Source organism: Haliotis asinina, chromosome 5 (assembly GCF_037392515.1).
Source record: "Haliotis asinina isolate JCU_RB_2024 chromosome 5, JCU_Hal_asi_v2, whole genome shotgun sequence".
Classification (NCBI taxonomy): domain Eukaryota; kingdom Metazoa; phylum Mollusca; class Gastropoda; order Lepetellida; family Haliotidae; genus Haliotis; species Haliotis asinina.
Genome location: NC_090284.1, coordinates 50,543,938 through 50,569,511, shown reverse-complemented (window position 1 = coordinate 50,569,511; position 25,574 = coordinate 50,543,938). Strand labels below are relative to the sequence as shown.

At 38.9% G+C, this 25,574-nt stretch overlaps 1 protein-coding gene across 1 annotated transcript in view; it reads left to right on the top strand.

Annotated features, from left to right (window-relative positions):
• The first annotated feature begins 1,286 nt into the window (after nucleotides 1-1,286).
• The window catches only part of LOC137284461 (neuropeptide SIFamide receptor-like), a 41,453-nt gene continuing 17,165 nt past the window's right edge, over nucleotides 1,287-25,574 (top strand). The window contains exon 1 of the mRNA XM_067816273.1: nucleotides 1,287-1,726. Within this exon, the coding sequence (XP_067672374.1) occupies nucleotides 1,420-1,726 (307 nt within the window). The 5' untranslated portion in view covers nucleotides 1,287-1,419. The remainder of the gene's footprint in view (nucleotides 1,727-25,574) is intronic.

Genomic DNA, 25,574 nt, shown 5'->3' with positions numbered 1-25,574 from the left:
GATGGAATATTGCTAAGAGCGTCGTAAAACTAAACTCACTCAATCACTTTATTCAAAGTGAAAAAGGTAGCTTGAGCATTTGTGCAACATCGTAATAGAGTATGAAAACAAAAAAATCCATCTTACCGCCGTGTCATGCAAAGACGCTGTCGACACAGAACCGACTTGAACCTTTTATCATCTTATACACGTATGTGGATATTCTGGGCGGTTTTAAATGTCACCGTCTAATCCTGTAAATGAGTCCTTTATGTCTTTACGTTAACGTAATTGCACCGATTCACCTTAATGTGGTTGTTTCTGTCTAAACTATTCCAATGGACGATTAATTAATGAAAGGTAACATATCAGTTACGTGCAGCAGAAAAAGACCTCGTTGCGTGCGAAGTTGTTGGTTGGGAAGGATTTCTTCTGCTTTCGGATGTGGAGAGTGGAATATCAACCATATATTCCATATCTTTCGTGATAGCTGCCCTTTTCTTCTGTAAGTACTTTTTGATACTATTTTGTGTAATAAGTAATATAATTAACATGAAAGTAAGACAAAAATGCAAATCTTAATTATTCAACATGCAAAACATTCAAAATGAGGACAAAAGTCTTATAAATAGTTTCATTATCTAATGAAAGCGAAAATATTCTGTTCCATTCCTCGTACATCGTATTGTCATCATTTATTGCTGTAAGTGCCTTGTACATGTATTCCGATGGGTGTTTCTGTGAAGGTAATCTATTCCATTACAACGACTATTTGTTAGATAACTATCCCATGCCTCAATTAAGTATACATTTCTCCCGCAACGACCACTCACGTAAAAGTACGCACACTTAAAGGGCTCATAAAATATCAATTTACCTCCATGTTCTACATTTGTACTTAGGGGAGTAACTTAACTAATGCTCTACTTATTATCCTTTTGAGTGACATCGGCCGTAAAGGCACTGACAGTTTCATTAGAACAAGATCTGCGGGTATTCATTACCTGGGGAATCGCTTACTTTCCTATCAAGGAGAAAACGTCTCCAGGCCGAGTGAGCTAAAACAGGGTCTGTAAATGCTGTTGGTTCTGTTACTGACATGTCATGTCCATAAGAGGCGGGCACCGCACCTGTCAATTTCAGCTCAACCTGTGTGTTGCACTACAGAGCCTCTTTGAGAGCATTATCAAACCTTATTCGCAGCGTGCTGCTTCTTTGCCGAGTCTGAGGCGAGAACGCTGAGTGTACTGTCAAGTGTCTCTTAGATCCTACTCATTTATTGACCAGTGTGAAGAGCTGGAGTCAAAGTGTCGCCACGATGTTTGTTTGCCATCACTTCAAGTAATAGTCACCAAGAACAGTATGGACATAATTCTAATAGTGAATTATTGCCACGGGAGTATGTGAACACAAGACAGTGTTATATTTCACAATTTGAAAATGGAGATTACAACTTTGACAACGCTGGCCGAAAATACAACGACTCCGGATAACTGGACAGACTTGTCTGAAAGGTTATTCTATCCCTTACTAAAACAACCTACCTACATGGTGACAATATTGACATTGGCATACGGGACCGTTTTCATACTTGCTGTGTTAGGGAACACCAGCGTCATAGCTGTTATCTACCGTGATCGTCGCTTTCATACCGTAACATACGTCCTGCTGGCAAATCTTGCTGTTGCTGATGTAATGGTAGCTGTATTTTGTCTACCCATTACACTGATGACTAATCTCTTTAACGGTGAGTACCCTATCTTTACCGGATATTTCTGGAATCACTAATTGTGGTGTGGTGCCGTGTCTTGGAACATAGTTCACAAATTCATCTCTAAGTGGGTTTAAGTAGAGATCCGGGATATCAATTAGGTTACTTTGCGAGAGTTAAATTAGAGGTCACTATTTACATGCGTCATGTCTAGGTAGAAGCAGGATGTATTCATAGTAATTTAATGTTCGGATACACGTCATAACTAACTCTAGGTAAAAGGACACTATGCACAACAAGACAGACACATTAATGCAGGTATCACATATTTTCTCAAAATCAAATCCCTTGTGGTGTCGCCTAATCTCAATTATTTGTGATCTATGGCTCACTGTATTGGTATCAATAGTAACATTTCTATGATCAGATACTACTTAAAAATCTATGTCTGATACAGCCTAGCCTTCTACGATCCATTGTTGACGGCCGCTATTGTAATACAATTTTACGTTTTTGTATGACTTGTGTTTCACACAGTATTGCCCATGTGACTTATAATATCAACTCACTCACTGACTCAAAACCAGAATATCACATGAAATTAATGATTGATTTGGATCTCATTTATTAAACCTTAACAGCATGACTTAAACATAACACCAATCGACTTACATCTGTTGGATGATTGTTCCAATAGATCTTTCACCGACCTCTTGTGAGTGAATTTAAATCGTCAGCAAAAATCATTGAAACACTTTGAAATACTGATTTCATAGACTATCTAGAATGTTTTGTACCCCGAGCACGTGCGAGAGGAACACCCTTTTGATTTTGCCCGGTCTCTATCACTTATTCTGTCTTTCTGTCCGGTTTTCATTCCCACTTCCGCTCTTCCTCCTCCAGACCCGTGAAGGTCCCGGGGTAGAATACGCCTTCCGCAACCCATGCTGACCATAAAAGGAGACTGTGCTTGTCGTAAGAGGCGACTAACGGGATCGGGTGGTCAGGTTCGCTGACGTGGTTGACACATGTCATCGGTTCCCAATTGCGCAGATGTTGCTGATCACTGGATTGTCTGGTCCAAACTCGATTATTTACAGACCGTCGCCATATAGCTGGAATATTGCTGAGTGCGGCGTAAAGCTAAACCCACTCACACTCTTCCTCCTCCCTTCCCGTTCGCTCTTCCACTCTCTAATACCTAGGTGATGTATTCAGGATTAGTTGCAAATAAATTGTCTGAGGGTACAAAACGTAAATGCCTCCAATTGAGTAAGTGGAACAGCACTTTTGAACAGCATCAGCCGAATTGTATTTTAATATGTAGGAACAAGGGATACGATGAGAGTTCTCGCTTATAACTTCACGTATGTTCTGTCTCTTCTCATCAATTTACTACATACTGTGCAAACAGATTCTGAACGGATTAATTCCAGATTTTCACGTCTATCCAGTTAAGAACTCTCGACACTACCGTTAGAGATCCGGATTACAGTTGGTCTTCAGCAACCAAAGATTGTCGTAATAAACGATTAACAGGATGTTGTATGTCATTGTATCCCAGTTTGCCTAGATTGATGTTCATGACATCAGTCAATGGATTGTGCGATACAATGATAACCAAAATTCTCACAATTATCATCGTTATGTAAAATTTCCATTGAATACAACGCAAGAGCCAGTTCTGACTGTTCTAAAAAAATCCGTTTGATGTAAAGCACAAAGCAGCGATGGAAAGGACCACTGACATCAGTGATGGCACGATGTGTCCTCTATGAGGGTCAGGTTGTCCTACCCTACCCACAGCAGACAATTGGCCTAAAATAGTAGTTTGTACTTTCTCTCATGTAAACAGTTTTCAGGCATTAAATCATGCGATATTTCAACGACGCTAAGACACAATACACAGTGGGACTTCCCCATATTCACACAAACCATATTACGTGTTGACCTTTTCAGCTGTATAAATCCTTACAATCCCACAGCTCAGATCCATGCAATACAATAGGTTGTATTTCAGAACCAAATGATTTCATATGAATTTTCTGTGACACGCATGAGGACAATATAGTCTACATGAAATAATGCTTTCCTTACGAACTGCAACAACAATGACACATTTTCGAGCTTAATCCTAAGTCTCTATTCACCTTAAGGTTATAAAAGCTAGTAACATATATCCCTGTGGGCAGGTTACAGTACTAGACATCAGGTCACCTCCCAAAAGCATCAGGATGCCATGACATGTACCAGACTGTATAATAATGACACATAATTGAATGACAGACAAAAAGAAAAGCATAGGACTTAAGATACAGCCTTCGTGTAAGTCATGGAATAGAAAATATCACTTAAAGCAGCACCTCATCGAAGGTATGATTTTACACTGGATTATCAATGGCAGACATTTTGACATTTCCACTCCGCATTTTATCTATATTTGTAGAATCAAATGTCATTCTCTATATTTGTAGAATCAAATGTCATTCTAACATCAACAGAGGTCACAGGTAATTTGTTATTCTGTTGGATAACTAGTTGTGCACAAAGTGAATATGTTTTGAAAAGTCGAATAACCATTTAAAACGAGTGACTTCAATTTCTATCGTCACATCGGCAATATTTCATGCATATCGTGACGAGAAGAATTAATTTTATACATAGTAATTAAAGGTAATTAGTAAAAACCTGTCAATGAAGGACAGTAAAATAACTAGATTATTACAGATTTAAAACTAGTAATGAGACCTAAACAGTTTGAATATAGATGAAAATACAAGATAACAAGAGGCTAAATATCACCAACAATTGAGGTAGGTCTCCATACCACGGAACCATTTAAGACAACGGCTTGATTCTCTGAAATGAGACCTCTAAATTTCAACACTAACGTAATCTAATATTAGTATTGCCATAGATGCAAGTTAATGTTTTTGTTTTACAAAGATTACTAGTTAAAGATGTAAACCTGGATGTAAATTGCTATCCTTGGATTAAGGAATAGTGAATGATAGATTGTGATGAGGCAATAGGAAAGAAACTGAGACATTTATCCGAAACAAGAGTATTTACAATATTAATTGTAAAACACACCAACCACGGCAGATGTACCGATTTCAACAGCTCACCAAAAGCCACCAACATCATCAAAATGTTACCAGGCGCCTTCATTATCTCTTCTAAAGAACTGATTGTCTAACAATGCACCCATATATATGTATATGTAAGTATAGAATAATCTGGAACGTAGCCATTCTGTTGGTGATATGTATTGTTTGGCGATACAGTGCCTATTGCAGAGAACGTATGGTTTTCCACATCAGTATCACACTGTTAAAAGTGAAATATCATCTCAGATCTTCTAAAGGTCTACGTATATTTTCCACTGCACAGTAGCGTTTTCCTATATGATCACAACGTCTCAACTTTCTTAGAGTCCTCCTGTATTCAACCCCCAGCAGGAGCACAAAAGGAAAACCTATGTGAAAATGGTCTGATCAGTTATTAACATGTAACATCTACATACTGGCATAAATTGACAGATGTAGGGAAATCTGCAACAACCCTGAAACCATTACCCCTAGAAACTTGACACTGCGTCCTCTATCACCGTAAACTCTGCCACTGAATATAAACTGACTAAGAGCAAAACCCGTCCGCATCTATGCAAACAATCATATTGGGACATACGTGTTCCACATGGGTATTGGGTACAAGATGGGCATTGAGTACATAAATATAAATCTTCAAATTCACCGCTGTTGTCATGATATTGATTTCATCTACTGACATTAACATATCAACAAAGGAGTACATGTGATGAGATTGGAAAGGTAAACATACGCTTTTACTTTATCAAAAGCACAATCTCAATCACATTTCATACACAACTTGGAATCACAGTTTAAATTAAACTTAGATGTTGGAAATTTGAAACAAGAGGTTGTTATTATCTGTCACTGTCACTGGTTGGCAGCAGGCAAGGACTGTATCTGTCCTAGGAGCAGAAAGGATAGTTGATTGAATCTAATCGAACTAAAAGCAGGCTGTCCTTAAAGTCTTTAGTTTCCTCACGTCGTTTGACCAATGTGGTTGATAGTCAGTGAATGACAACCAGTACTCTTGCAATAGCCCTGTGCCCAAGGACATGCCAGCATTCTGCATACCAATATGTTTGAACATTTGACAGTTGAGAAGGGTCCATAGCTGCTTGTCACCAACGAAATCAATTGATTTTCTAAATTATCGAGCAGTAAGGACACTTTATTGAATCTAATATTTGCTTAATAGACGCATTTGATCTAAAATTACAGTCAGGAAATAATCATACATTCAAACCTACTTATAATAATGGCATCATGAGAGTCAAAACCATGGGTATATTTATTGGTGTGACTTATTCACATTCCGTGTGGGGAAATCCTGTGTCTTATGTGATTGCCATGTCCTAAGGTAACCGTCATGTAGGATAGTCATCAGTCGTCCTTTGTATGTTCCTGACTTTGAATGTGTCATGGCTTTGTCCATCATTATGTGATTTGGTTATTTATTCAGTAAGCGTCCAGTTGTGCCTGTATCATTCACGGCTTTAACATGTTCACATTGCCGAATACTTAAGTCACTTGCGTAATGAGCGCTATGCGAGTTTGATACTCCGATGTTGTCATCGGATAGCTGTAATTTAGCGATGGGCGGCTTTAATGTAACAATATTTAATATCCAGGCGTTGAGCACAGAGTGGCAAAGAGTGCACTGATGACTATTTGGTTGTTGTTTAACGTCGCATTCAACAGTCTTCCAGCTATATGGCGGCGGTATATAAGTATGGAGTCTTTTTGACAGAAATGAAATTGTTTGAAACGTTTTGATTCATATTCTTTGTAAATATATATATACAGCATACTCGCCAATGGCTATGGTGATGATATAAATACAGCTAGGGTCCTTGCAGGAAGCAATTGAACTTTACATTTTATACTCTTAAAAAAGTAGGGGATCTACATTTTTTTTATTCACGATTAAAAATATTTAGGAGACATATCGGAGTCAATCAATGTTGATATGATATTATTGAATGTTTTGAGAGTGCATCACCATTTGCACTTCCTTGCAACCATAGTTATTTGGAATGTAGTCGCTGTTAAAAGATGATTGGTGTATGGCTTGTCATTTGCATGTATACGATTTTCATTTTAAAACAAACGACTAGAAACAAATAGTAACATATGTGTGGTGCAAGATGTTTAAAGTGATTTCTCGACCTTCTTGAAAAAAACATTATTCATTATCCCCTACGTTTTTGGAGGAGTATATTATTAATAACTTGTTTTAGTCACGATATGGCTGAAATACTGCTTGTGTGACCTAAATTCGTAACTCTATCACTTGGTATATTCACTGCCGTTCATAACTATAGTTCCTCGAACTTGCAAGTAAAGACGTTGATTAGAATAACGTTTTCACTTCTGCTAAATGCATTAACTGTGATAGGTTCTCCTGTTTATTTTCCGTCCGGTCACTTAAACCAACCAAGATCAAATCAACGTCTTCGTACAGCAAGCTCGGACTGTCTTAACGTGTCACTCTCAACGTAAGAAACCTTTGAGTCAAACCAATTGAATTTACTTTTCAGTCCTCTTACTCCATTTGACAGTAGTGTTATCCGAATTCCATCTTGACATATCACGCAAATGGGTCTTTCTTCGAAAAGGTTTCTGGGATTTCTTTGGTGGTTCAAGATCCATCTCTAAGTTTTTAACACAGACGATGCCATGTTTTTCTATCCTATTTGACAGGGTTTTGCTACCTAATATGTAAGTGTTTCCAGCACGCTGAAATGTAGACGTCCAATCTATATCAAAGAATATGACGTTAATGGGTAACCATCTTCCTCTTTCTCAGATGTACTCAGAACAATGCAGCTTAAACCAATACGCAGTGTAAATGTCCTTGCACATACGATATTTTTTTAAGAAAATAGCGGACTAACGAAAGTGTTAACTCTTAATTGCCCGGTGCCTTGTGGTTCAGTGAAAACTTGAGCCTCGATAGATTCGATGTTGTTTTTCTAGTCACTCAATTTTAGTAGCTTCACACCTGGTGATTTTGTCAAAATACGAATATCGTTAACAGAGGGCATTCACATAAGTATTCACGGCAGTCTGGTCCGTTAGCCACTGGTCCGTTAGCCCGTGTCTATTAAAAATCCAGGCCAGTAAATCTGCACTAGTGAATTTTCAGGGATCATTTTGTAAATAAGTGACTCTTTCCGACTTGCTATGTTATTATACATCATTCACGATTGTGGCCAGCTTAATGTTGAAATCCGTGGCTACATTCAAATGTCGGACTAGTGAATTATGCTGTGGGCTAGTGATTTTAAGGCATAGCTAGCCTAACTGGCTTGCAAAATTTGGAAACTATTTCGCACACTGCTTCACGACACATGCATCATGTAATATGTGGTATGACACGCGGTATTGTGATTAATAGGGATAAGTCTAAATATCGTCAATATGCCTGCAGCTTGAATGTGACTTTAAATAGTCATAAACACATGACATCATGACTAATGCAGTCTATTCCAAAATTTATGATTTTTTAGGCAACGTTGAATGCACGCGAGAAAAATATAGCCCGATGCCCTTAACGCAATTTAGATCCAATCAAACTGCAAGGGAGATTAAAACATCAAACATGTTTAACATAAAAGTATGAGTAGAAAGATCGCTGTACTGATTCTGTAGTTCAGAGGGTGTAAGCACACAATTTAGCACCATATCGCGATGTTTTGTGTAAAGGAGTATGTTCTAACTGCCCACATATAAGACGATAACCATACACATGTGCGCTGCCTTCGGTTGCTAAATCAGGCTATGATGCTAAGGTTTGTCCTTTGGGCAGGCTGAGTGTGATAAGCTTAGTTTCATTACAGCGCGGGCGAAAAATCAATAAAATCAATACCCTTAGCAAATGATTTATTTCTCAGATGGCTAAATGTTGACATCAGCTGTAAGCAATAGAGTACGGGGCTACTCAATTACGTAAATCCCTATTACAAGATACGATGACTTGACAATGGATTAGGTGTAGCTGTCGATGACATCGCTTTATCTTCCAGAAAGAACGTCCACTGGAAAAAAATACTTCACGTTTTGTTTGATAAGAGTTCATATTCCAATGACTACAAGTTTGGTAATTTAATATTCATGTACGTCAACCCCACAATCGTTTTACCAAAATAGCTGATACTAGAATAACGATGAAGACTCGTCTTGGCTTTCTCGTCAGTTGACATCCTCATCTTCCCGAGGCAGTAATTATAACGTTCTCGGTAAAGGCAGTGTGTCATTTGCCTTTTTGTGCTGTTTATCCTATATATATATCTGGTAGACAAAGAATGTGGTGATCTTCCAACGACTTTGACACACACAAGAATGCAATCAAAATAAAGAATGATGCCGTTGCGACACAACAACGTGATTAGATTAAAGGTGAACGTGATGAGCGGACGTTGCCAAGAGACATGTGTTTCTGGGAAGGTTTGTGTATGTGTCACTTCCATTCTTATAAGACGTGTTTACGATGAAATTAGTTTTAAATTGAATTAGTTTAATCAGTTTCAATGTTGATTTCAAACTCCTAGTCGGAGTATGGATTTCTTCAGCGATGCCAATATTCAGCCAACACTCCGGATGAAACTGAAAGTGGCCATCGTACCCACGTTGTGCTTCCAAGGCGTTTCTTGGTATGGATGATGAGCTAAAGCTATGAGCTCAATACTCACGCTATCCCCAAACCGTGACCAAACTTGGCCGACTGGGCACCGAACACGCCAGTGGGGACTAGGTGTAGACAGTGCCTATTCCAGATTTAGAATAATCCTTCAGCCGTCAAATGTATGGATGTATGTCTGTGCTTGGCTATTGCAATCCGTGGTAAAATGACACTTAGTGCAAGAAAATATATCCCGTGGAAGGTCTCGGGGTTAGTTTAAATGAAATCTGACTTAACCAGACTATGATCCCACAACATATGTCTTCGGGAACTATTCCTGAAGGAGTGAGTGAGTTTTACGCCGCATTCAGCAATGTTTCAGTTACATGGCCAGACAATCCAGTGATGGGCATCGCTCTATATACGGAACTGTGATACGACGACATACGTGCACCATTTCAGCGAGTCTGGCCACCTGATCCTGTTAGTCCCCTCTTACAAGAAACATGAATTACTTAAGATCAATTCTAGCTCTGATCTTCAAGGGCAACTGATAGAGAAGATTTATAGGGTATTATAGTTTCCAATTATTCATCACACAAAGAAAAATGTCGATACTAATTTGTTTGACAAAATGTAATTCGTAATCGAGTGTCACTGTGCAGTGTGTGGAACATTAGATATTGCAAACGCATAGTTACGTGTCACTGTCTTCATCTCATCGTTCCCGCGTCTTGTGATATTTCAGAACTTAACTGATCAGCTCTACATGTCATTCATTATAATGAGCAACTTGCATGGAAGTAGTTCTATAGGGGCAGCTCAAGGCTGAACAACAACCGGGAAATAATTGAGTAACTGAGTGAATAATTGATCAAGAACAATCTGCTTATCTTTCATGCTGATGACAATATATACGTGAACTGGGCTATTGGGAATTTTCACCGTCCGTCTTGCAATTGCAGAGCCCTCACTTTTGAATGTAAACTACATTATCTTTGGAGTCACTTTCTAAGGTTCCTCAAAGGCATTACATCTGATAGGATGGTGCCAGCTTCTGGCAAAGTTGTAAGTAGGTAAATAAATTCACTTTACCTATTCTCCAGATGTGATAACCTATTATGAAACCACCTGGTTGTAGATTTCTCTCTCAATTCATTTTCATAGGATGCCACAACACGCTTCATCACGATGGAAAAGGACCGAAAACTGTCATATTTACTCACTGTCGACTCAACTAAATATATACCTTCAGAATATGAAAACAGAAGCATGAAAAACATCAAACGTTCTTTTCGTATACCAGAAAACACCTCTCAATAAAGTGTTAAAAGGGTCCAGGAAGAGGATAAGTGATCATGACACAGTGGATGCAACATTACAAATATAGTTGGCATAACAGAAGTATGTTCCTGTTATTTAATTGCACTCCTGAATTTCACAAAAATATGTTACCAGGTGAAGGAGCATTTAATTTTTTCTTCAAATAATGCAGACAGTGTTCTCGATCGACTCTTGGCAGTTCTTGATAAATCCGATGACACAAGTTACTGGTCCTAATGAGATCCAATACCAGTTGTTGAACTGATCTACTTTGTAAATTGTTTGTGCTACGTTGTATACTTGGTAAAGTTGAATGTTGTACCATCACTGATAAGTGCCAGAAAGCGATCACCCTTGAAATTCTTATGCTGAGCAACGATAACAGATTACATGTACCAGTTGAACGGATTATCGTCTAGTTGCCTAGTCTATGTGTTTTTGTAGACGATGAAATGATGAACATTAGGCTTACTAACGATATTTTACTTTAACAAGTGTTGATATATTTGATATCAACAGACACGAGTTTGAGATTATATTTATCATCCAAAATTAATCTTCTTTACTGTACATCTGTGAACTCGGTTACTGCTACTAGAGCTTGTGTGCAGCAATGTCATAGTACTGTGACGTCATCAAGTTCATGGCGTCACAGCGTTGTCAGGGCATTGTACAGAATTTACCTCCTAGGAGATTTCGTTCGATCTCACAGAATCCATATACCATGTGAATCTCGGTTTTAGATGATGAATCACGCCCTCCGACTTGATAGGTCATACATTGTAGCCATACTTTAAAATAACATCTGTTCTACGATTATGACTGGGTAATAAGATTTGGAAACTATTTCCCATACTGCCTGCTTGGCATCCTGAATCAATTGACCTCACAGCATACATTGTATGTACATTGACGTTCAGACATCACAAGGGGATAGTATAACATGACTTGTATTTCGTTCGTTCGTACAGTCTTCGTATACAAACAACATTCAGATTCTATATTCGGTACTAATGAAGGTCTTCAGTACCCATGGAAATATGGTTAACAAAATTACCCTTACAATTCGGGATTCCTCGGGCACATGCCCGATCTTATTTCTCGGTTTCTTTTTAAATCGTGTTTGGCATTAAGATGAACATCTTTTTAAATAGAGACCAGTATGAAGCATTAATGCGCCAAATCGTCACCACTCAAAGACGGGGTGGCTAAGTGGGTTAGATCTTTGTCTGATGCCTGCGAATCATTTGTAGAGATGGCCTTTTATGGCCATTAACGTCGACCAGGATGCAGTATTCTCACAAACTGAAAATCGTCCATCAATGCTTTGCCTAAATGGCCGCTATAAGCGTAATGGGGTTATATGGTGCATCAAACGCAGATCAGATCAAGTTTGTAACATGTGAAGTCAAAGTGACAGGTATTTTAACAGCGGCTTTCAGAAGTATCTTGTTTGGCAATTACCTGTACATGGCATTCTTGTCTTGAGCTATCTTAGGGTAAGTACCTATCTTTGTAGATCCTAGTAACAAGAGCAACGATCACTGTATTTATGTGATGTATGACGGAATTGATTGGTAGCCATGTAATGAAAGAGTATTCCCACGTAACTGAGTTTGTTCACAAACCACATTTAACACTATCCCAATTATATCACGTGGTGTCAGCTTAATGGAAAGAGATGAACGAGTTAAAAGGAAGTGATGCAAGTCTAAATTGTTTCCCTATTTGATGAAATCCAAGTGTGCAGACAACGTGCTGACAAACCATGGACATAAGCGCGTCGAACTAGTATTCGAGTGAGTGTGTAAGTTAATATTTAATGTCACATGGGCAGTATCTTAGCCATATCGTGACGATAACATGTAAAACTGAATCGGAATATGTATGTGTTATAAAAACCTGTCAACAACGGACAGTAAAACAACTAGAATATTACAGTTAGCATTAAAACTAGAAAGTTAAAACTAATATCATTATATGAACAACACAATATTTAAAAAAACAGGCTATAGATCGCCAACAACTGAAGGTAGATCACCATACTAGGGACCATGGGGACTTACAGTACCTTTGCTACCTGCATGGATCCCAGTTGGAAACTAGTATTCGAACCCACAAGGAAAGTTTCCTGGCGGTAATGAGGGACGCCACTCTGCATAGTGAGTTGCTGCAACTATGGCGACTCTTGCCTTCCTTTGCCCGTTGTTATGTAATGAAAACGTATCGGATAAGTAGTTTAGAGTGAGTGAGTTAATATTTAACATTGGCAATATTTCGACCGAGGAGAAAATGTTTGATATTGGAATGGATAGGTATTTCAGATTAATATTCCACAATGCTATACAAGAAGTTATGTGAGCGTTAAATAAATTTCCATAATCATTAGAAATCTCTGCCTTTCCTTTGTCGAATCTGATTATAAGGCACTCTCAATTAATGTTTGTGGGAAAAAATGTGTGAAAGCTGAGTACACGTGTCACAAACACCTGTACAGCCAAAATTATTGTGCAGCTGAAGAAATGACTGGATCATGTTGTATAAGTCATATTTTCACGTAATTATAATATCTCATGTACATTTAATTTTCATTCAGTTTGCTTTTATTGGATCCGCTTACTGATACACCATCATACCTTAGTTTAATAGGGACAGCCCACTCAGACACAGTATACAGGGTTCTAGACTGGAGAGTAGATGTTATATCTAATGTATGTCAAGTTTCTGGCGTTATTGTCTACTGGTATGACTGGACCGGGAGAATGGCAGTCCGTTTTCCATGGCAAGTAGGCGCACGATCCACTTGACCGGGCAGATGGTCAGGTTGAAACTTTTCAGATTCCACATATCGTTTTAGACTTAATACTGCATGATGAAATTGCCTTTTACCAGAGAATTTAATCTCAAGAAGTAAACTATTAAGGGCTTTTAAACATGCCAAAGACAATTACACTATGTACATGTACTACTTGAATATTTGTTGATAAGAAACGAAAAACGAAAACTACCTTACTAAGGTTCAGTGTTGACTGACAAGTCATAGGTTGATACAGAAGCGGTTTTCCTTTCTCGTTTGTAAACTGGCTGTTGTGAAGAAGATGAATGCCCAATCAGTCTTGCATTGTTCATTCTGAGAATATCATCGACTGCAAGTTGATGCGCATACAATGCTGAAGTGTTACGTCCCCGACGACCAGGAATATAGAAACATGACAGAAAGAGGAGATTGTGCTGAGTGAATGTTACAGCGCTACTGACTATAAATAAACGACTGTGCGTCATAATCTTCGGTAGACATTATAACCAAAGACCCACGCAGTTTAGGATTCATTGATGTATAATATATCACTTAGATAACATATTTTGACCACACGATTATGTCTTCCGTTGACATGTACGACAAGTAATTCAATTTTGACTCGAATCCTGAGACACGAGCAAAGTAAGAACTACTTAAAAGAGATCTATGACGTTAGCTTTATCAGTTCTGCTACCAAAGGGGTATCGTCCGTTTATGTTCTATGGAAAATAGTCTCTGGACATTTTATTATTTTATCGATGATTATGAGAACAGTACGATTTATTAAGATTACCTCCGTCGTTATTATGTTTATAGCTTTCAAAAGCCTTTGCATTGAATTAGTCAGACAGTAGCTTCATGACACTCAAATTCAGTGGTCACAGTTAGGACGATGGAAATAGATCATTTCTACTGTGTCCACAGTTCCTCATGCTTGTGGTGAGAGTTGTTTACAAGGATGTGTGGGAGTTGAAATGATCTGGCGGATTGTATACAACGTACAATACAAAGTCAATAGCATGGTGTTGCCTTTCTGGTCAGAATGCAACTTTGTGAGGGCTAGATAACAGCTTTTAGAACATTGGACTAAGACTTAGAACAACATGTGTTCATGTATTCCGAAAACGGATGCATCCTTGTTGAGGCTGTAAGTAAAATAATAACAGTGGATGATAACATAATGTGACTTTATTACGTCAGTAAGCATACAAAAAGTGAATTACAGATTGAGGAGTTTGAATTTTAATGTTGTTTTAAACAGAAAATTATTTCCCTTTGTTTTTCCTTTCTTTGCATTCTGAACTAAACCGCTCTCAGTTATGCTCACGATGTAGGCGTAACTGCATAATCAACTTTGCTTATACCAGAAATTCCGCATGAATGTGCAGAGGGAGTTTTTGAGAGAATTCAACCAGTAAAATATTGCTTTGATCTTTTTACAGAGCTGATAAGAATAGAACAGATTTATTCTGATGAAAGTTTATGTTAAAAATACATGTACCCGACACCTTTTTCACGTTAGTGTTTTCTTACTCACGTAAAAACATTCGTGTTTCTTCTTTACAAATAACAGCAAACAGAATGGCAGACCTGTTTGCGTACGCACATATGTGCTCTTGGGAAATAAATGAAATGGTCATCAATGACAAGTTGGTAAGACATCTGTCACATCTGAAAACGCGCTGTCATTTTGCCCTTCTTGTTTGGCATAATATACGTCTTCTTTCCGCAAATGCAGAAAAGGAAACCTTTGAAAGTTCCCATCAAAAGCAACACCAATAACTGGCGTTTCTTTAAGTATGTCGTGTTTTACACGCATACACGTACACTCTTTTTCTCTCCCTCTGTCTATTTTTTCTTTCTCTCCATCATTCCAGTTTCTCCTGTCTCTCTCAGTCAATATAGAATCAGGATAAACGTCACGTATTAGTTAAAGGACAACTGTTCAATAAATGTACATGTTGAACTCAACAAATATAATCGTTACATATAAGCAAATATAAATGTTACAGAAAAATGAACGTTATCAATATAAAGGGGAGTAAAGGGTAGACAGTAGGCAAAAGGACATTGATGGACACGGGGTTCCCGAATAGTTCTGCTTTGTCGATACCTAAAAGCACCCGACACACAAATAGTCTGTATGATGAATGAACGTACTGTTGGTAGCAGAATGGATTTCTTTCTGTCTTAAAGACAGTCAAACATTTTCATGAGAAGACTGTGGCATGTTAAAATGTTATTACAGGTCCTTTTCATTTGCCGCAATTGTTCTTCTCTTATTTTGGCATGCAAAAGTAATGCATTAACAGCCCGATCCTCAGAACGTTAATCCTGAAACACATTTTTCTGGTGTTAGTGGAGGCACACTTATTAACACCAAGTGCATTTCTCATGCATTGCCTAACATTTCTCAAATCCAGCACCAAATCAATAATGGCTTTGATTATTCTTTTCTTCACATTTTGCCTACTCTGTGGAACATACCAGTTGGTTGATGTCTCTTGGATATTGATGAGAACTTGCTGAAGGAATATGTGTCGGGACATTTATAATGATCCCTAAGTCCTGGGGGATCAGAGAAAAAGATCAACGCAATCTGTCAAAATCGCAGATTTTTTCATGACACAATGTGCATACTGGTGTAGTATCGTGTTAATGTGGGTGGAACACTACACGTACGTGTTATCTGCTAAAGTGACAGGTATGCGTAAAATGCCTTGACATAAATGTTTCCTTGACATCCTTTTCTATCTAACACATATGTAGGCATGTTGACATTTTCCACAACCCACTAGGAAAACATGGAAATTTACACAACGTGCTCACGTTTGAATAGAAGGTTAACTGAGTGAGGAATGAGGAATTGGTGCCAGGTTGTTCATGATTGCTCCTTGGTACTATCACTATAAGTGGCTATGTGCCATATTATTCATCATGGAACAGTTGTATCATATTTTATGGGATTATTTCTGTTAGTTACAGTTGAGGCAGTGGAGTACCTAAATGATTACGTTTTTTACGTTTTGGTTAAATGGTAGTTTCAACGTGGACATGTAACAAAATATTTTGCTGTATGTTAGAAATCATTTTCTCACATTTACAGCTATGTTTCTCTTCTTAGCAATAATCAAATGTATTGGTCATATTGCGACTAACTACAAACATCTCATCACAGATAGGCTCCAGTTATGTGAACACCCCGGGTGTCGTGAGGAAAATGCTTTGAACGAAATCTAGGTGGGCCAAGATTCTGTGTTGGAAGTGACATCATGCCAGCATCCCACGAATACCATACAAGGCGAGTTTATTGATCCAGTTGTCTATAGCTATGGCTGTCTTGTCGGATCATAGCTCATGCAATCATTCACCATTCCAGTATTAATATTGCCAATTGCGGCTTTTCTTAAAAACGAAACAACAATAACCAAGCAAACCAAGCAAGCAAACAACGAACAAGAAAATAAAAAAGAAACCCCCCCCCCCCCCCCCCCAAAAAAAAAAAAAAAAAAAAAAAAATCCAATAAAATGGCGAGTGGCCACTGTTTTCATTTGAATGGACGATGTTGTTGCTAGCTTTGCAATCGTCCTGATGGAAAAGCAGCCAAAGTAGAGTAACTGATACACATCACATTTGTAACACAAACACGGTAACTCGCAAATTCAGTACCTCCATGTACAAGGAAGAGATGAAATATACTGTACAGAAACAGGTATATATGTAAATTTTAAAATAACGAAGAATTATCTATTCGTTCATTGACAATCTGATGAAATATCAATCATAAAGATACCATTATCCCTAAATTACTTTGTCCAGTGTAGTTTACAGTTCTATGATAAAATGAAATCCATGTAAAGTGCATTGTCCTGTACAATTTCTAAATCTTTCGACATTTCTCGTAAGGACGGTGATATTTGAAAGAAGTAAACAGACACTCGAAAGATAAAGATTGATGTGAAATGTTAATAAAGACTTGTGCCTTTGTTACTCTCATTTACCATGATATCCGGTTAACATAATCTAAATGACTTTAAAGACGTAAAGTAATACCGTGCATTATAGATGTGCACCAAGACGTCAGTAGTTGACGTCTGAAACTGCTCCAATAGACTGAGTGTTACCTATATGTACCTGAAGGATACTAACGACATCTTTCAAGCGACCTGGCTAATGGTTTTTTGACATTTTATATTATTCAGAAACACGGTTTCCCTTGTTGAAATACAGTTTTAGGCATCCTGTGCTAGGTTTTGGTGGCAGGCTTCGGCTTATGATAAGACTTTGTAAATGACTTCAAGCAATACACCATTTTATCTTTATTGACATAACACTGGGGAGTGTCTTTGTCGGGTTTGTATGACAAAGAAACTGTATTCATGTAAAGGAGAACTGCCGAGTTAGATTATTCTTTGATCAGTTCTCACAACTGATATTTCCTTCAGCAGATCAACATGTGACGAGGCGTGTTTTTGAGATCAAAATTATAGAAATGTATACATCAAACTGATACCTCCCAGATACGTTTTTGTCAAAAACGTCTTTGAAGTAATAACTTAATCTGTTTCAGCCTGTTGTGAAATTCTGATTATGTGTAGCTTCCGATGGGTCTAAATTCATTTACAGTGCCGTTTTCAGTGATATCTGAACGTTGTCCTTCAGGATATTGTCTCTTTAAATGCGTAAAGTTTCACAGATGGATGATCCTGAACTGTGTCACGTACGCTTCTTTAACTAATTACATCATGCATCTTCAAAACTTTAGGTTCTTTAAAATACTGAAAGATCAATAACATCTTTTGTTTTAATATGATTGACTGAGTGACTCAGTGAGTGAGCTAAACTGAACCTGTATTTAATTTTACATCTATATAGACATAACATAAGGAGACAGCGCGATGAGATGCAGGGCTCATGTATTTGTAATTCTGGTGAAGCCCACTAGCATCGGTAAGTCTTGACAAATCTAGAAACGAAATCTAGACTAATTGGGATTCGAACCCGCAATCGTGTCTGAATACCGAAGGCAACCTGCAGCGACAGGTTGCGACCGGTGACCCCTTCTCAACGCAAGTTTGTGTCAGGCGATCGTGGTGATCAGAAGCCAGCGTCAAGGCTTCAATATTTATCGTACGAGTGACAGAGGCATTGGTACCAATCTAAAAGAACTAAAACGACATTTTCCAAAATGTACTCCATAGATGCATCATCATATAAAACTGTTTTCGATATATTTTGAGTGATTATTGCAACAAAGATTTACACAGAAGTCATGTTTTTTCACTGAACCGTCTCACTAACACAGATTTATTTTGTTACCTGTTCGGTACAGAGACGTGGTGTCCCGATTCAGTTGCAGCATATGGAGTTACATTTTCAGATTTACGTCAAACGTCACAGTTAACAATTATACGTTGAAAGAAGTAATACCATCAGCAACAAGTGCAGAAACAAGCAGTTACGCTCCAATGTACTGACGCCCCGAAACGCCCATAAGCTTGATTTGTGAAAACCGCCATTCGGTTGTGTTCGGTTAAGTTAAAGCCACCAACCTCTATTAAAGACGATTTCACGCAGAGAAAGAAAATACATGAGGAGTCTTAAAACCTGATTTACAGCCGTATCCGGTCGCTGACAGCTTGGGAAAGAATGAAAGTGAAAGAAATGTTACAAAAAATAAATAAAATAAAATAACATTAAAAAAAAAATAAAATAAAAAATAAAGAAAGAATCAGTGCTAGCAGGTGCCGATAGAAGTAAATGGTTCAGTTTGCAGAACTTACAGAAAATAGTTTGACGAGTTCATGTTGTAAAATGTTATACTTTGAAAGGTAAGACTTCTGTAGACTTTCGACCTCACTGACATATTTGTGACACACAAGTAATGCATCAACAGCAATGAGTTACCCTTGTAAAGCATTCCTGTCTCTATATAGAAGTGATAATAACACAGCGGAGGACTTGGTTCGTTTAATATTTCATCATTACAAGGTTATCTTCTTTTTATATTTGAAGACACTCTCATGACAAAATCTGGTGGCAGTAAGTTTGTAATTAAAATAATTACAAGGTTATTACACCATTACAAGGTTATCTTCTTTTATATATTTGAAGACACTCTCATGACAGAATCTGGTGGCAGTACGTTCGTAATTAAAATAATAATAGCCTGATGATGTACGCCTCTCCGTGGTGGTCCTAAATAGGGGAATTTTATTCCCTGAACTGGACGTACATCACCCAGTTAGGGCTGACCCCCCGAAGCTGGTTTTCTTACTGCGTTACAGCAAGACAAGAAGAATTCAATCTTTCACTTCCGCAGCGCAGTCAGCCTTCCTCCCGTAATGACACAAACCATACTGGAGATGGGACTTGCCCCAGGGGAAGGCACAGAACCCGACCAAGAATATCTTGGTCAAACCATCTAGACTGTGCGACAGCGACAGTATGGCCTGATAATCCACGCATCAATGGCAAGTCGCTTAAGCTGCATTGGGACAATGCCATGCCCATGTATGCTTACCTGACGGAGCAAAATCTCCGAGATCAACTACGGAGGCTAAAACATCTTATGCCTCGTGAGCCAGTTCAACCCACAACTGATGCCCGTCAGGAACGTTTGCATGAGCAGCATGCGACTGTAACCTGGAGGCACCATGGGTCAGTGATTATGACCATGCAATGCATGAGAAATAAAAAGATTGCCAGAATACTGTTATACAGAAGTCCAAATCTAATACAGCTCCAGGCCCGATGGCATTCGAAACCGGTATTGGAAACTGTTTCCCTGTGTCCAAGCACCACTACTTCACTGTTTCAATTGTCTTGTGGATACAGGTGATGTTCCCCCATGGTTCTGCAAAGGTCGAACAATACTTCTCTCAAAAAAAAGGAGACTTGACTGATCCCAAAAACGTCCGCCCTATCACATGTCTAAATACTCAATACAAATTATTCACAGGGTGTTTGACGAAACTCGTGTCATCATATTGCTTGTCCAGTGAGATAATTTACAGAGAGATGAACTTGAGATGTACTCGCAAGGAGAGGTGCAGACTTCAGATTCTATTCCAATCAGAAGGGGAATTTTCCAGGGGGACTCCTTTAGTCCTTTGCTTTTTTGTCTGTCTCTAAATCCATTGAGTTTTCTGCTCAATAGGGAGGATGGGTACCATCCCGGGCCTCCTCAGCACAGATCCCCAACACCTCTTACTCATCTCCTCTACATAGATGACATCGAGCTCCTTGCCAAAGGAGAGGCCAACTTGAAAGAACAGGTTCTCCTTCTCGAGTCCTTCTCTAATAATGTTGGCATGACATTTGGACCGACAAATGTAATACTCTTCACTTGAAACGTGGCAAGGTAACCAATAATGGATCGGTCAGGTTACAAGGGGGAGGAGTTATTGAGCATCTTGTGGAAGATCAGGCCTACACCTATCTTGGAATGCAAGTTCGAGACAAGCTCCAGAATGCCCAGATTCAGGATAAACTTCGGGCCGAGTATATATCTCGTTTAAAGAACATCTGGAGCTCCGAGCTAAATGCTCGAACCAAGGTCAAAGCCACCAATACGTTTGCTGTGCCAGTCCTCTCCTATTCCTTTGGAGTACTTGATTGGACAAAACAAGACATCCAGGGTCTTGACCGCCTGACCAGATAACAGAGCACACCACCCTCTTTCCTCTCTTAATCGTTCATATATGCCAATCAGTTCGGGAGGACGGGGTTTGATTAATGTGGAAGCTCTTCATGACAGAATAATTTTATTGCGTACTTTTGCACATATTTACTTATCGGATGATCCTCTGGGGATGCACGTCAAGACTCACGATGAAAGCAAGGAATTCTACAGCTATTGTAAGCGTGCCAAGGGTGTTGGACACAATCTGAAATTTGAGGTTGATTTTGTTGATGGCGATGTACTGCTGGACGGTACAGTGATGGGAGCAAACCAGGTGAAGTCCTTCACCAAGTCTGCGCAGAGTCGGTCCTTTGTGGAGAAGCTGTCTGAGAAGCCATTGCACCGAGTGTACATGCAGTGTGTGGAACAGAACAGCAATCCAACCGAGTCCTTTGACTGGATGAAGTCGGCTGGTCTCAAATGTGAAACTGGGGGCTTCCTTTTTGCTGCTCAAGACCAGTCACTTCCCACTCGCAATCGCCAGAATGTTATTCTTAAAGAAAATATCAATATGAAATGTCGTCTTTGCAATGAATTCACAGAGACTGTCCAACACCTTGTCAATGGATGCCCTTCCTTGGCACAAACAGCATATCTTAAAAGACATGATGGCATGGCTCGCTGCTTTTACTATCGTCTCCGCCATGCCTGTGGCTTTGACCCCGAGGTCCATCCATGGTACGACCCTGAACATGTCCAGGGCGTCCTGGAAAATAATGCTTTCAAACTTCTCTGGAATAGGCAAATATACAGTCTGAGACGAATTCCAGCCAACAAACCTGATCTTGTCCTTTTTGATAAAACTAATGACATTATTTTTATCACTGAATTTTCTGTCCCTTTTGACAGCAATGTGATTGACAAGATTCAGGAAAAGCATGATAAATATGCGGACCTCGCCTTTGAAATGTCTCGCCTGTATCCCAAGTACACTGTCGTCAGGCTCCCATTGTTCTCGGTGCCCTTGGTTTGGTACCTCCTGGTCTCTTGGCTCAGATCAGGAGAGTGCCCGGGTTCTCCACCGGCAGCACAGCCCTTCTGACAATCTGGGTAATGCAGAAGGCTGCAGTGTTGGGGAGCCTCCATATTCTCCGAAAAGTTCTTGGTGGGTTTGACAAGGCAGTGTTTCCTGGGAGAAGTCCCATTCGCTGTCTGGGCTGCGTGTAGAGGGGCGAGGGCCCTGAGCTGATGATGAGCTTTACCAGCCTGACAGTGCCAGGATCACCCAAACCCTCTCTGCTGCATTTCATTATTCATAAAATTATGACGTCAATGATTTTCAACGGATATTAGTAAAGTCTAAACAATTTACCAACTATCATTATAACTGAAAGAACGTGTGAAGATATTGTGGAAATTTTTAATATAACCGAAAGTGAATGATTGAGTTAAGATTAAAGTCAGCTTGGGAAAGTGTCAGCTATATCTTGGAATCAGGTTACAGGTTATTAATGAATAATTCATACAAAAATAATTGTCAAAGAAGGGTAGTGAAACAACTAAAATATCACAGACAGAAGTGTAAATGTAATTAAATCCAAAGCATGTTAACTATTCAGGACAGCACAATATAAAACAGGCTATAGATTGCCAACAACTGTACGTAAATCACAATACTTGGGATCATGGGTACTTTCAGTACATTTACTTCGTGCATGAACCCTAACTGGATTTACGCCATCCCATCAGCCATTAGTTTTTTTGGCAAACCAGCCATAAATGGAAACGTTTAAAAGCAGTGGTATGTTTAACTTTACTATGAATGTTGAGAACATCTGGTTTGTTGACATCTTAAACACACATGCAGATGCGTTTGGATACAGATGGTTGCATGTTCAAAATACATGTGTAATCGCACAATGGTGACGGTTGATGGAATAATACACGAACGTGAACTGACTTCATCAGCAATCAGTAACGTCATTGTGGGACCACTGTGGGACCTATTCGTTTCTCTGTTATTACTATTCACAAAAAGACACCAATCAAGTCCTAAACGAAGCGTCCTCCTCATAAGACTTGTTACAGCTGAACACTTAGACATGTCGCTGACCATTTTCGTGATCATACGACTGAAGTCCAAGGCATGGTTGTATCGGAAGGATTTGAGACAACGATCCAGGTGACCTAGCATCCACTTCAGCGTTGAAGTGAAAGCGACCTGGTAGTTATTGCAATGTCAACTCGTATGTGTCTGAATCGACCTTTAAAAGGAAACTTCACAAAGCCGTGCTCATCTAACGTGATGCATGGCGTTATGTTTAAGTGAAAACGTTATCGTAATCGCAATTGAGTTGAAACGCAGAAGTTAATTCAGATCTCGGTTCGCACATAACTAAATTATAACAGCTGCAAATCACTACAAAATTACCTGGCCAATTACCTTTGGAAAATGTACATGTTAAGATAAAGGTGTGGGCTTGCTATATAACTGCAATACAATTGGTCAAAATTATGGCAAGCTCTAAAACTAACAGACCCTAGAAATAGTGTTTGTTTTTTTAGGGATGTTCAGAGGATTGTCAGTTCAAACAGACTTGTCAGCTCAAATCGGAAGGGGATCGTCATCTTGTGGTAAAGAGGAAAAACCGAGAGCCTCCTAAAGTCATTCCCAAAAGACCTGGAATGTCACGCGGCCGAGTTGGGTATATGACTGATTTTAGTGTGCTGACAATTAGGGGCCTGACTGTAAGAGTGTGGATTCAAATCCCGGATGGGACTCAACCCATCAAATCTGTACGTTACCGAGAAAGCGTAATTTCAAGTATTGTATCTGTAATGTGCAGAAAAACCCAAGGTTTCATCACTACTTACCTATCTACCGGATTTCTGAACAAAAATGTTCGTAAAAAATTCGTAAAAAGCATTATCTCATACTTTACTCGCAGCAAAAATATCTTCACATCAACAACCAACAAAGCTGGTATTCAAAAAAGAAAGAAAAAAAAAAGAATCATTATTCAAACACTTTGATGAATATTATTTGTCCTAAAGACTGATCTTGCTCTCATTGAACTAAAAATTTCGATCCCTCGATCAGGTATCATTATTTCTTTCTTCCTTGAAATTCTATAAGGAGGTATCAGTTGCCTTTCATTCTCTTATGTTATTAATTATGGCGTTCAACCATATAGCTGGAATATTGCTGTGCGGCGTAAAACTAACCCCAAAGTCACCTCACAGTTGGTATTCCATGATGCAAGTTAAAGAAGGGAAGTATGCTTTTAAACGAGAACACTGAAATTTCAAATATGAACAAAGCACTAAATTAATCCACTATTTTTGTAAAGAAATTGTTCAAATACAGTTCTCAATCACCCGATTTCGACCTGCGAACTTAATTTACATAAACATTGTGCACATTGTTTTCTAAATTTCCGAAGAGCTCAGACCATGCATGTCATATATCTGCCTATAATGACTCTACATTGCTACAAGATCAGGAGGTGTAGAACAACATATCCTTTTTATTCAGCAACTGCAATGGCTGCAATAAGCGACTAAACAGATCGAGTCGCTAGGCTTAGTGAGTCGGTTCATAGCATGGCTTTGCACCTGAAGGCGAGGGACGATGTTTGATAAGCAACTGGACTTACGTATTTAGTTAAGTAACACAGTAGACACGAATTACACAGATGGCACTGTTTCAGACAAACGTTAATGACAAGGATGGCCGAATCTACTAAGCCCGTCGTGGCGCGTTCCTCAGACAAATTCCAATTACCATGTTTCGTGACCGTAGGCTTTAGCTGTCATCTCAGACTTACATAACTTGGGTTTCTTCTACACAAAAGCCAAACGCAGCAGTGCGAAACCATATCAACTTTAAAATATCAGTTGAATGTACTTATTGGAATTAGTTAAAAGTGTAGGTCTGTACTTGGAAAACTGAGAAAAGAAACACATTTCATGTTCAACCAACGCAAGAGATACTGATAACAAGTTGCGCATGTGTCCATATATTCAAATTGTACACAGATCTTTCTCAAACATCATAACAAGGGTGTCTCAAAGTAAGGAATGGTGCTGTGTAGGTTAACAAAGACATTTAACGTTTAACTACCTGGCCTATGAATACATTTATGTGAACTATGTTTGGTTTAGGTAGATTATAGGAGCTGTTTGATTTGTGTGAGTGTACACAGTATGTGAAGACGGAAATCTGATGTGCTCTGCCTGTTTGTAAATCAGTTACCAACAACTTAACGCAATTGTAGGAACATGTCTTTCTCATCCAATGGACATGAGTACTAGATGGTTGATTATGTTAGGTTCTTACGGGGCTTACATCACATAACTTTGACACTCATCTTAGACACCAGTAACTAATGACACTAAAGAGGAAGACTAACTAAGACAA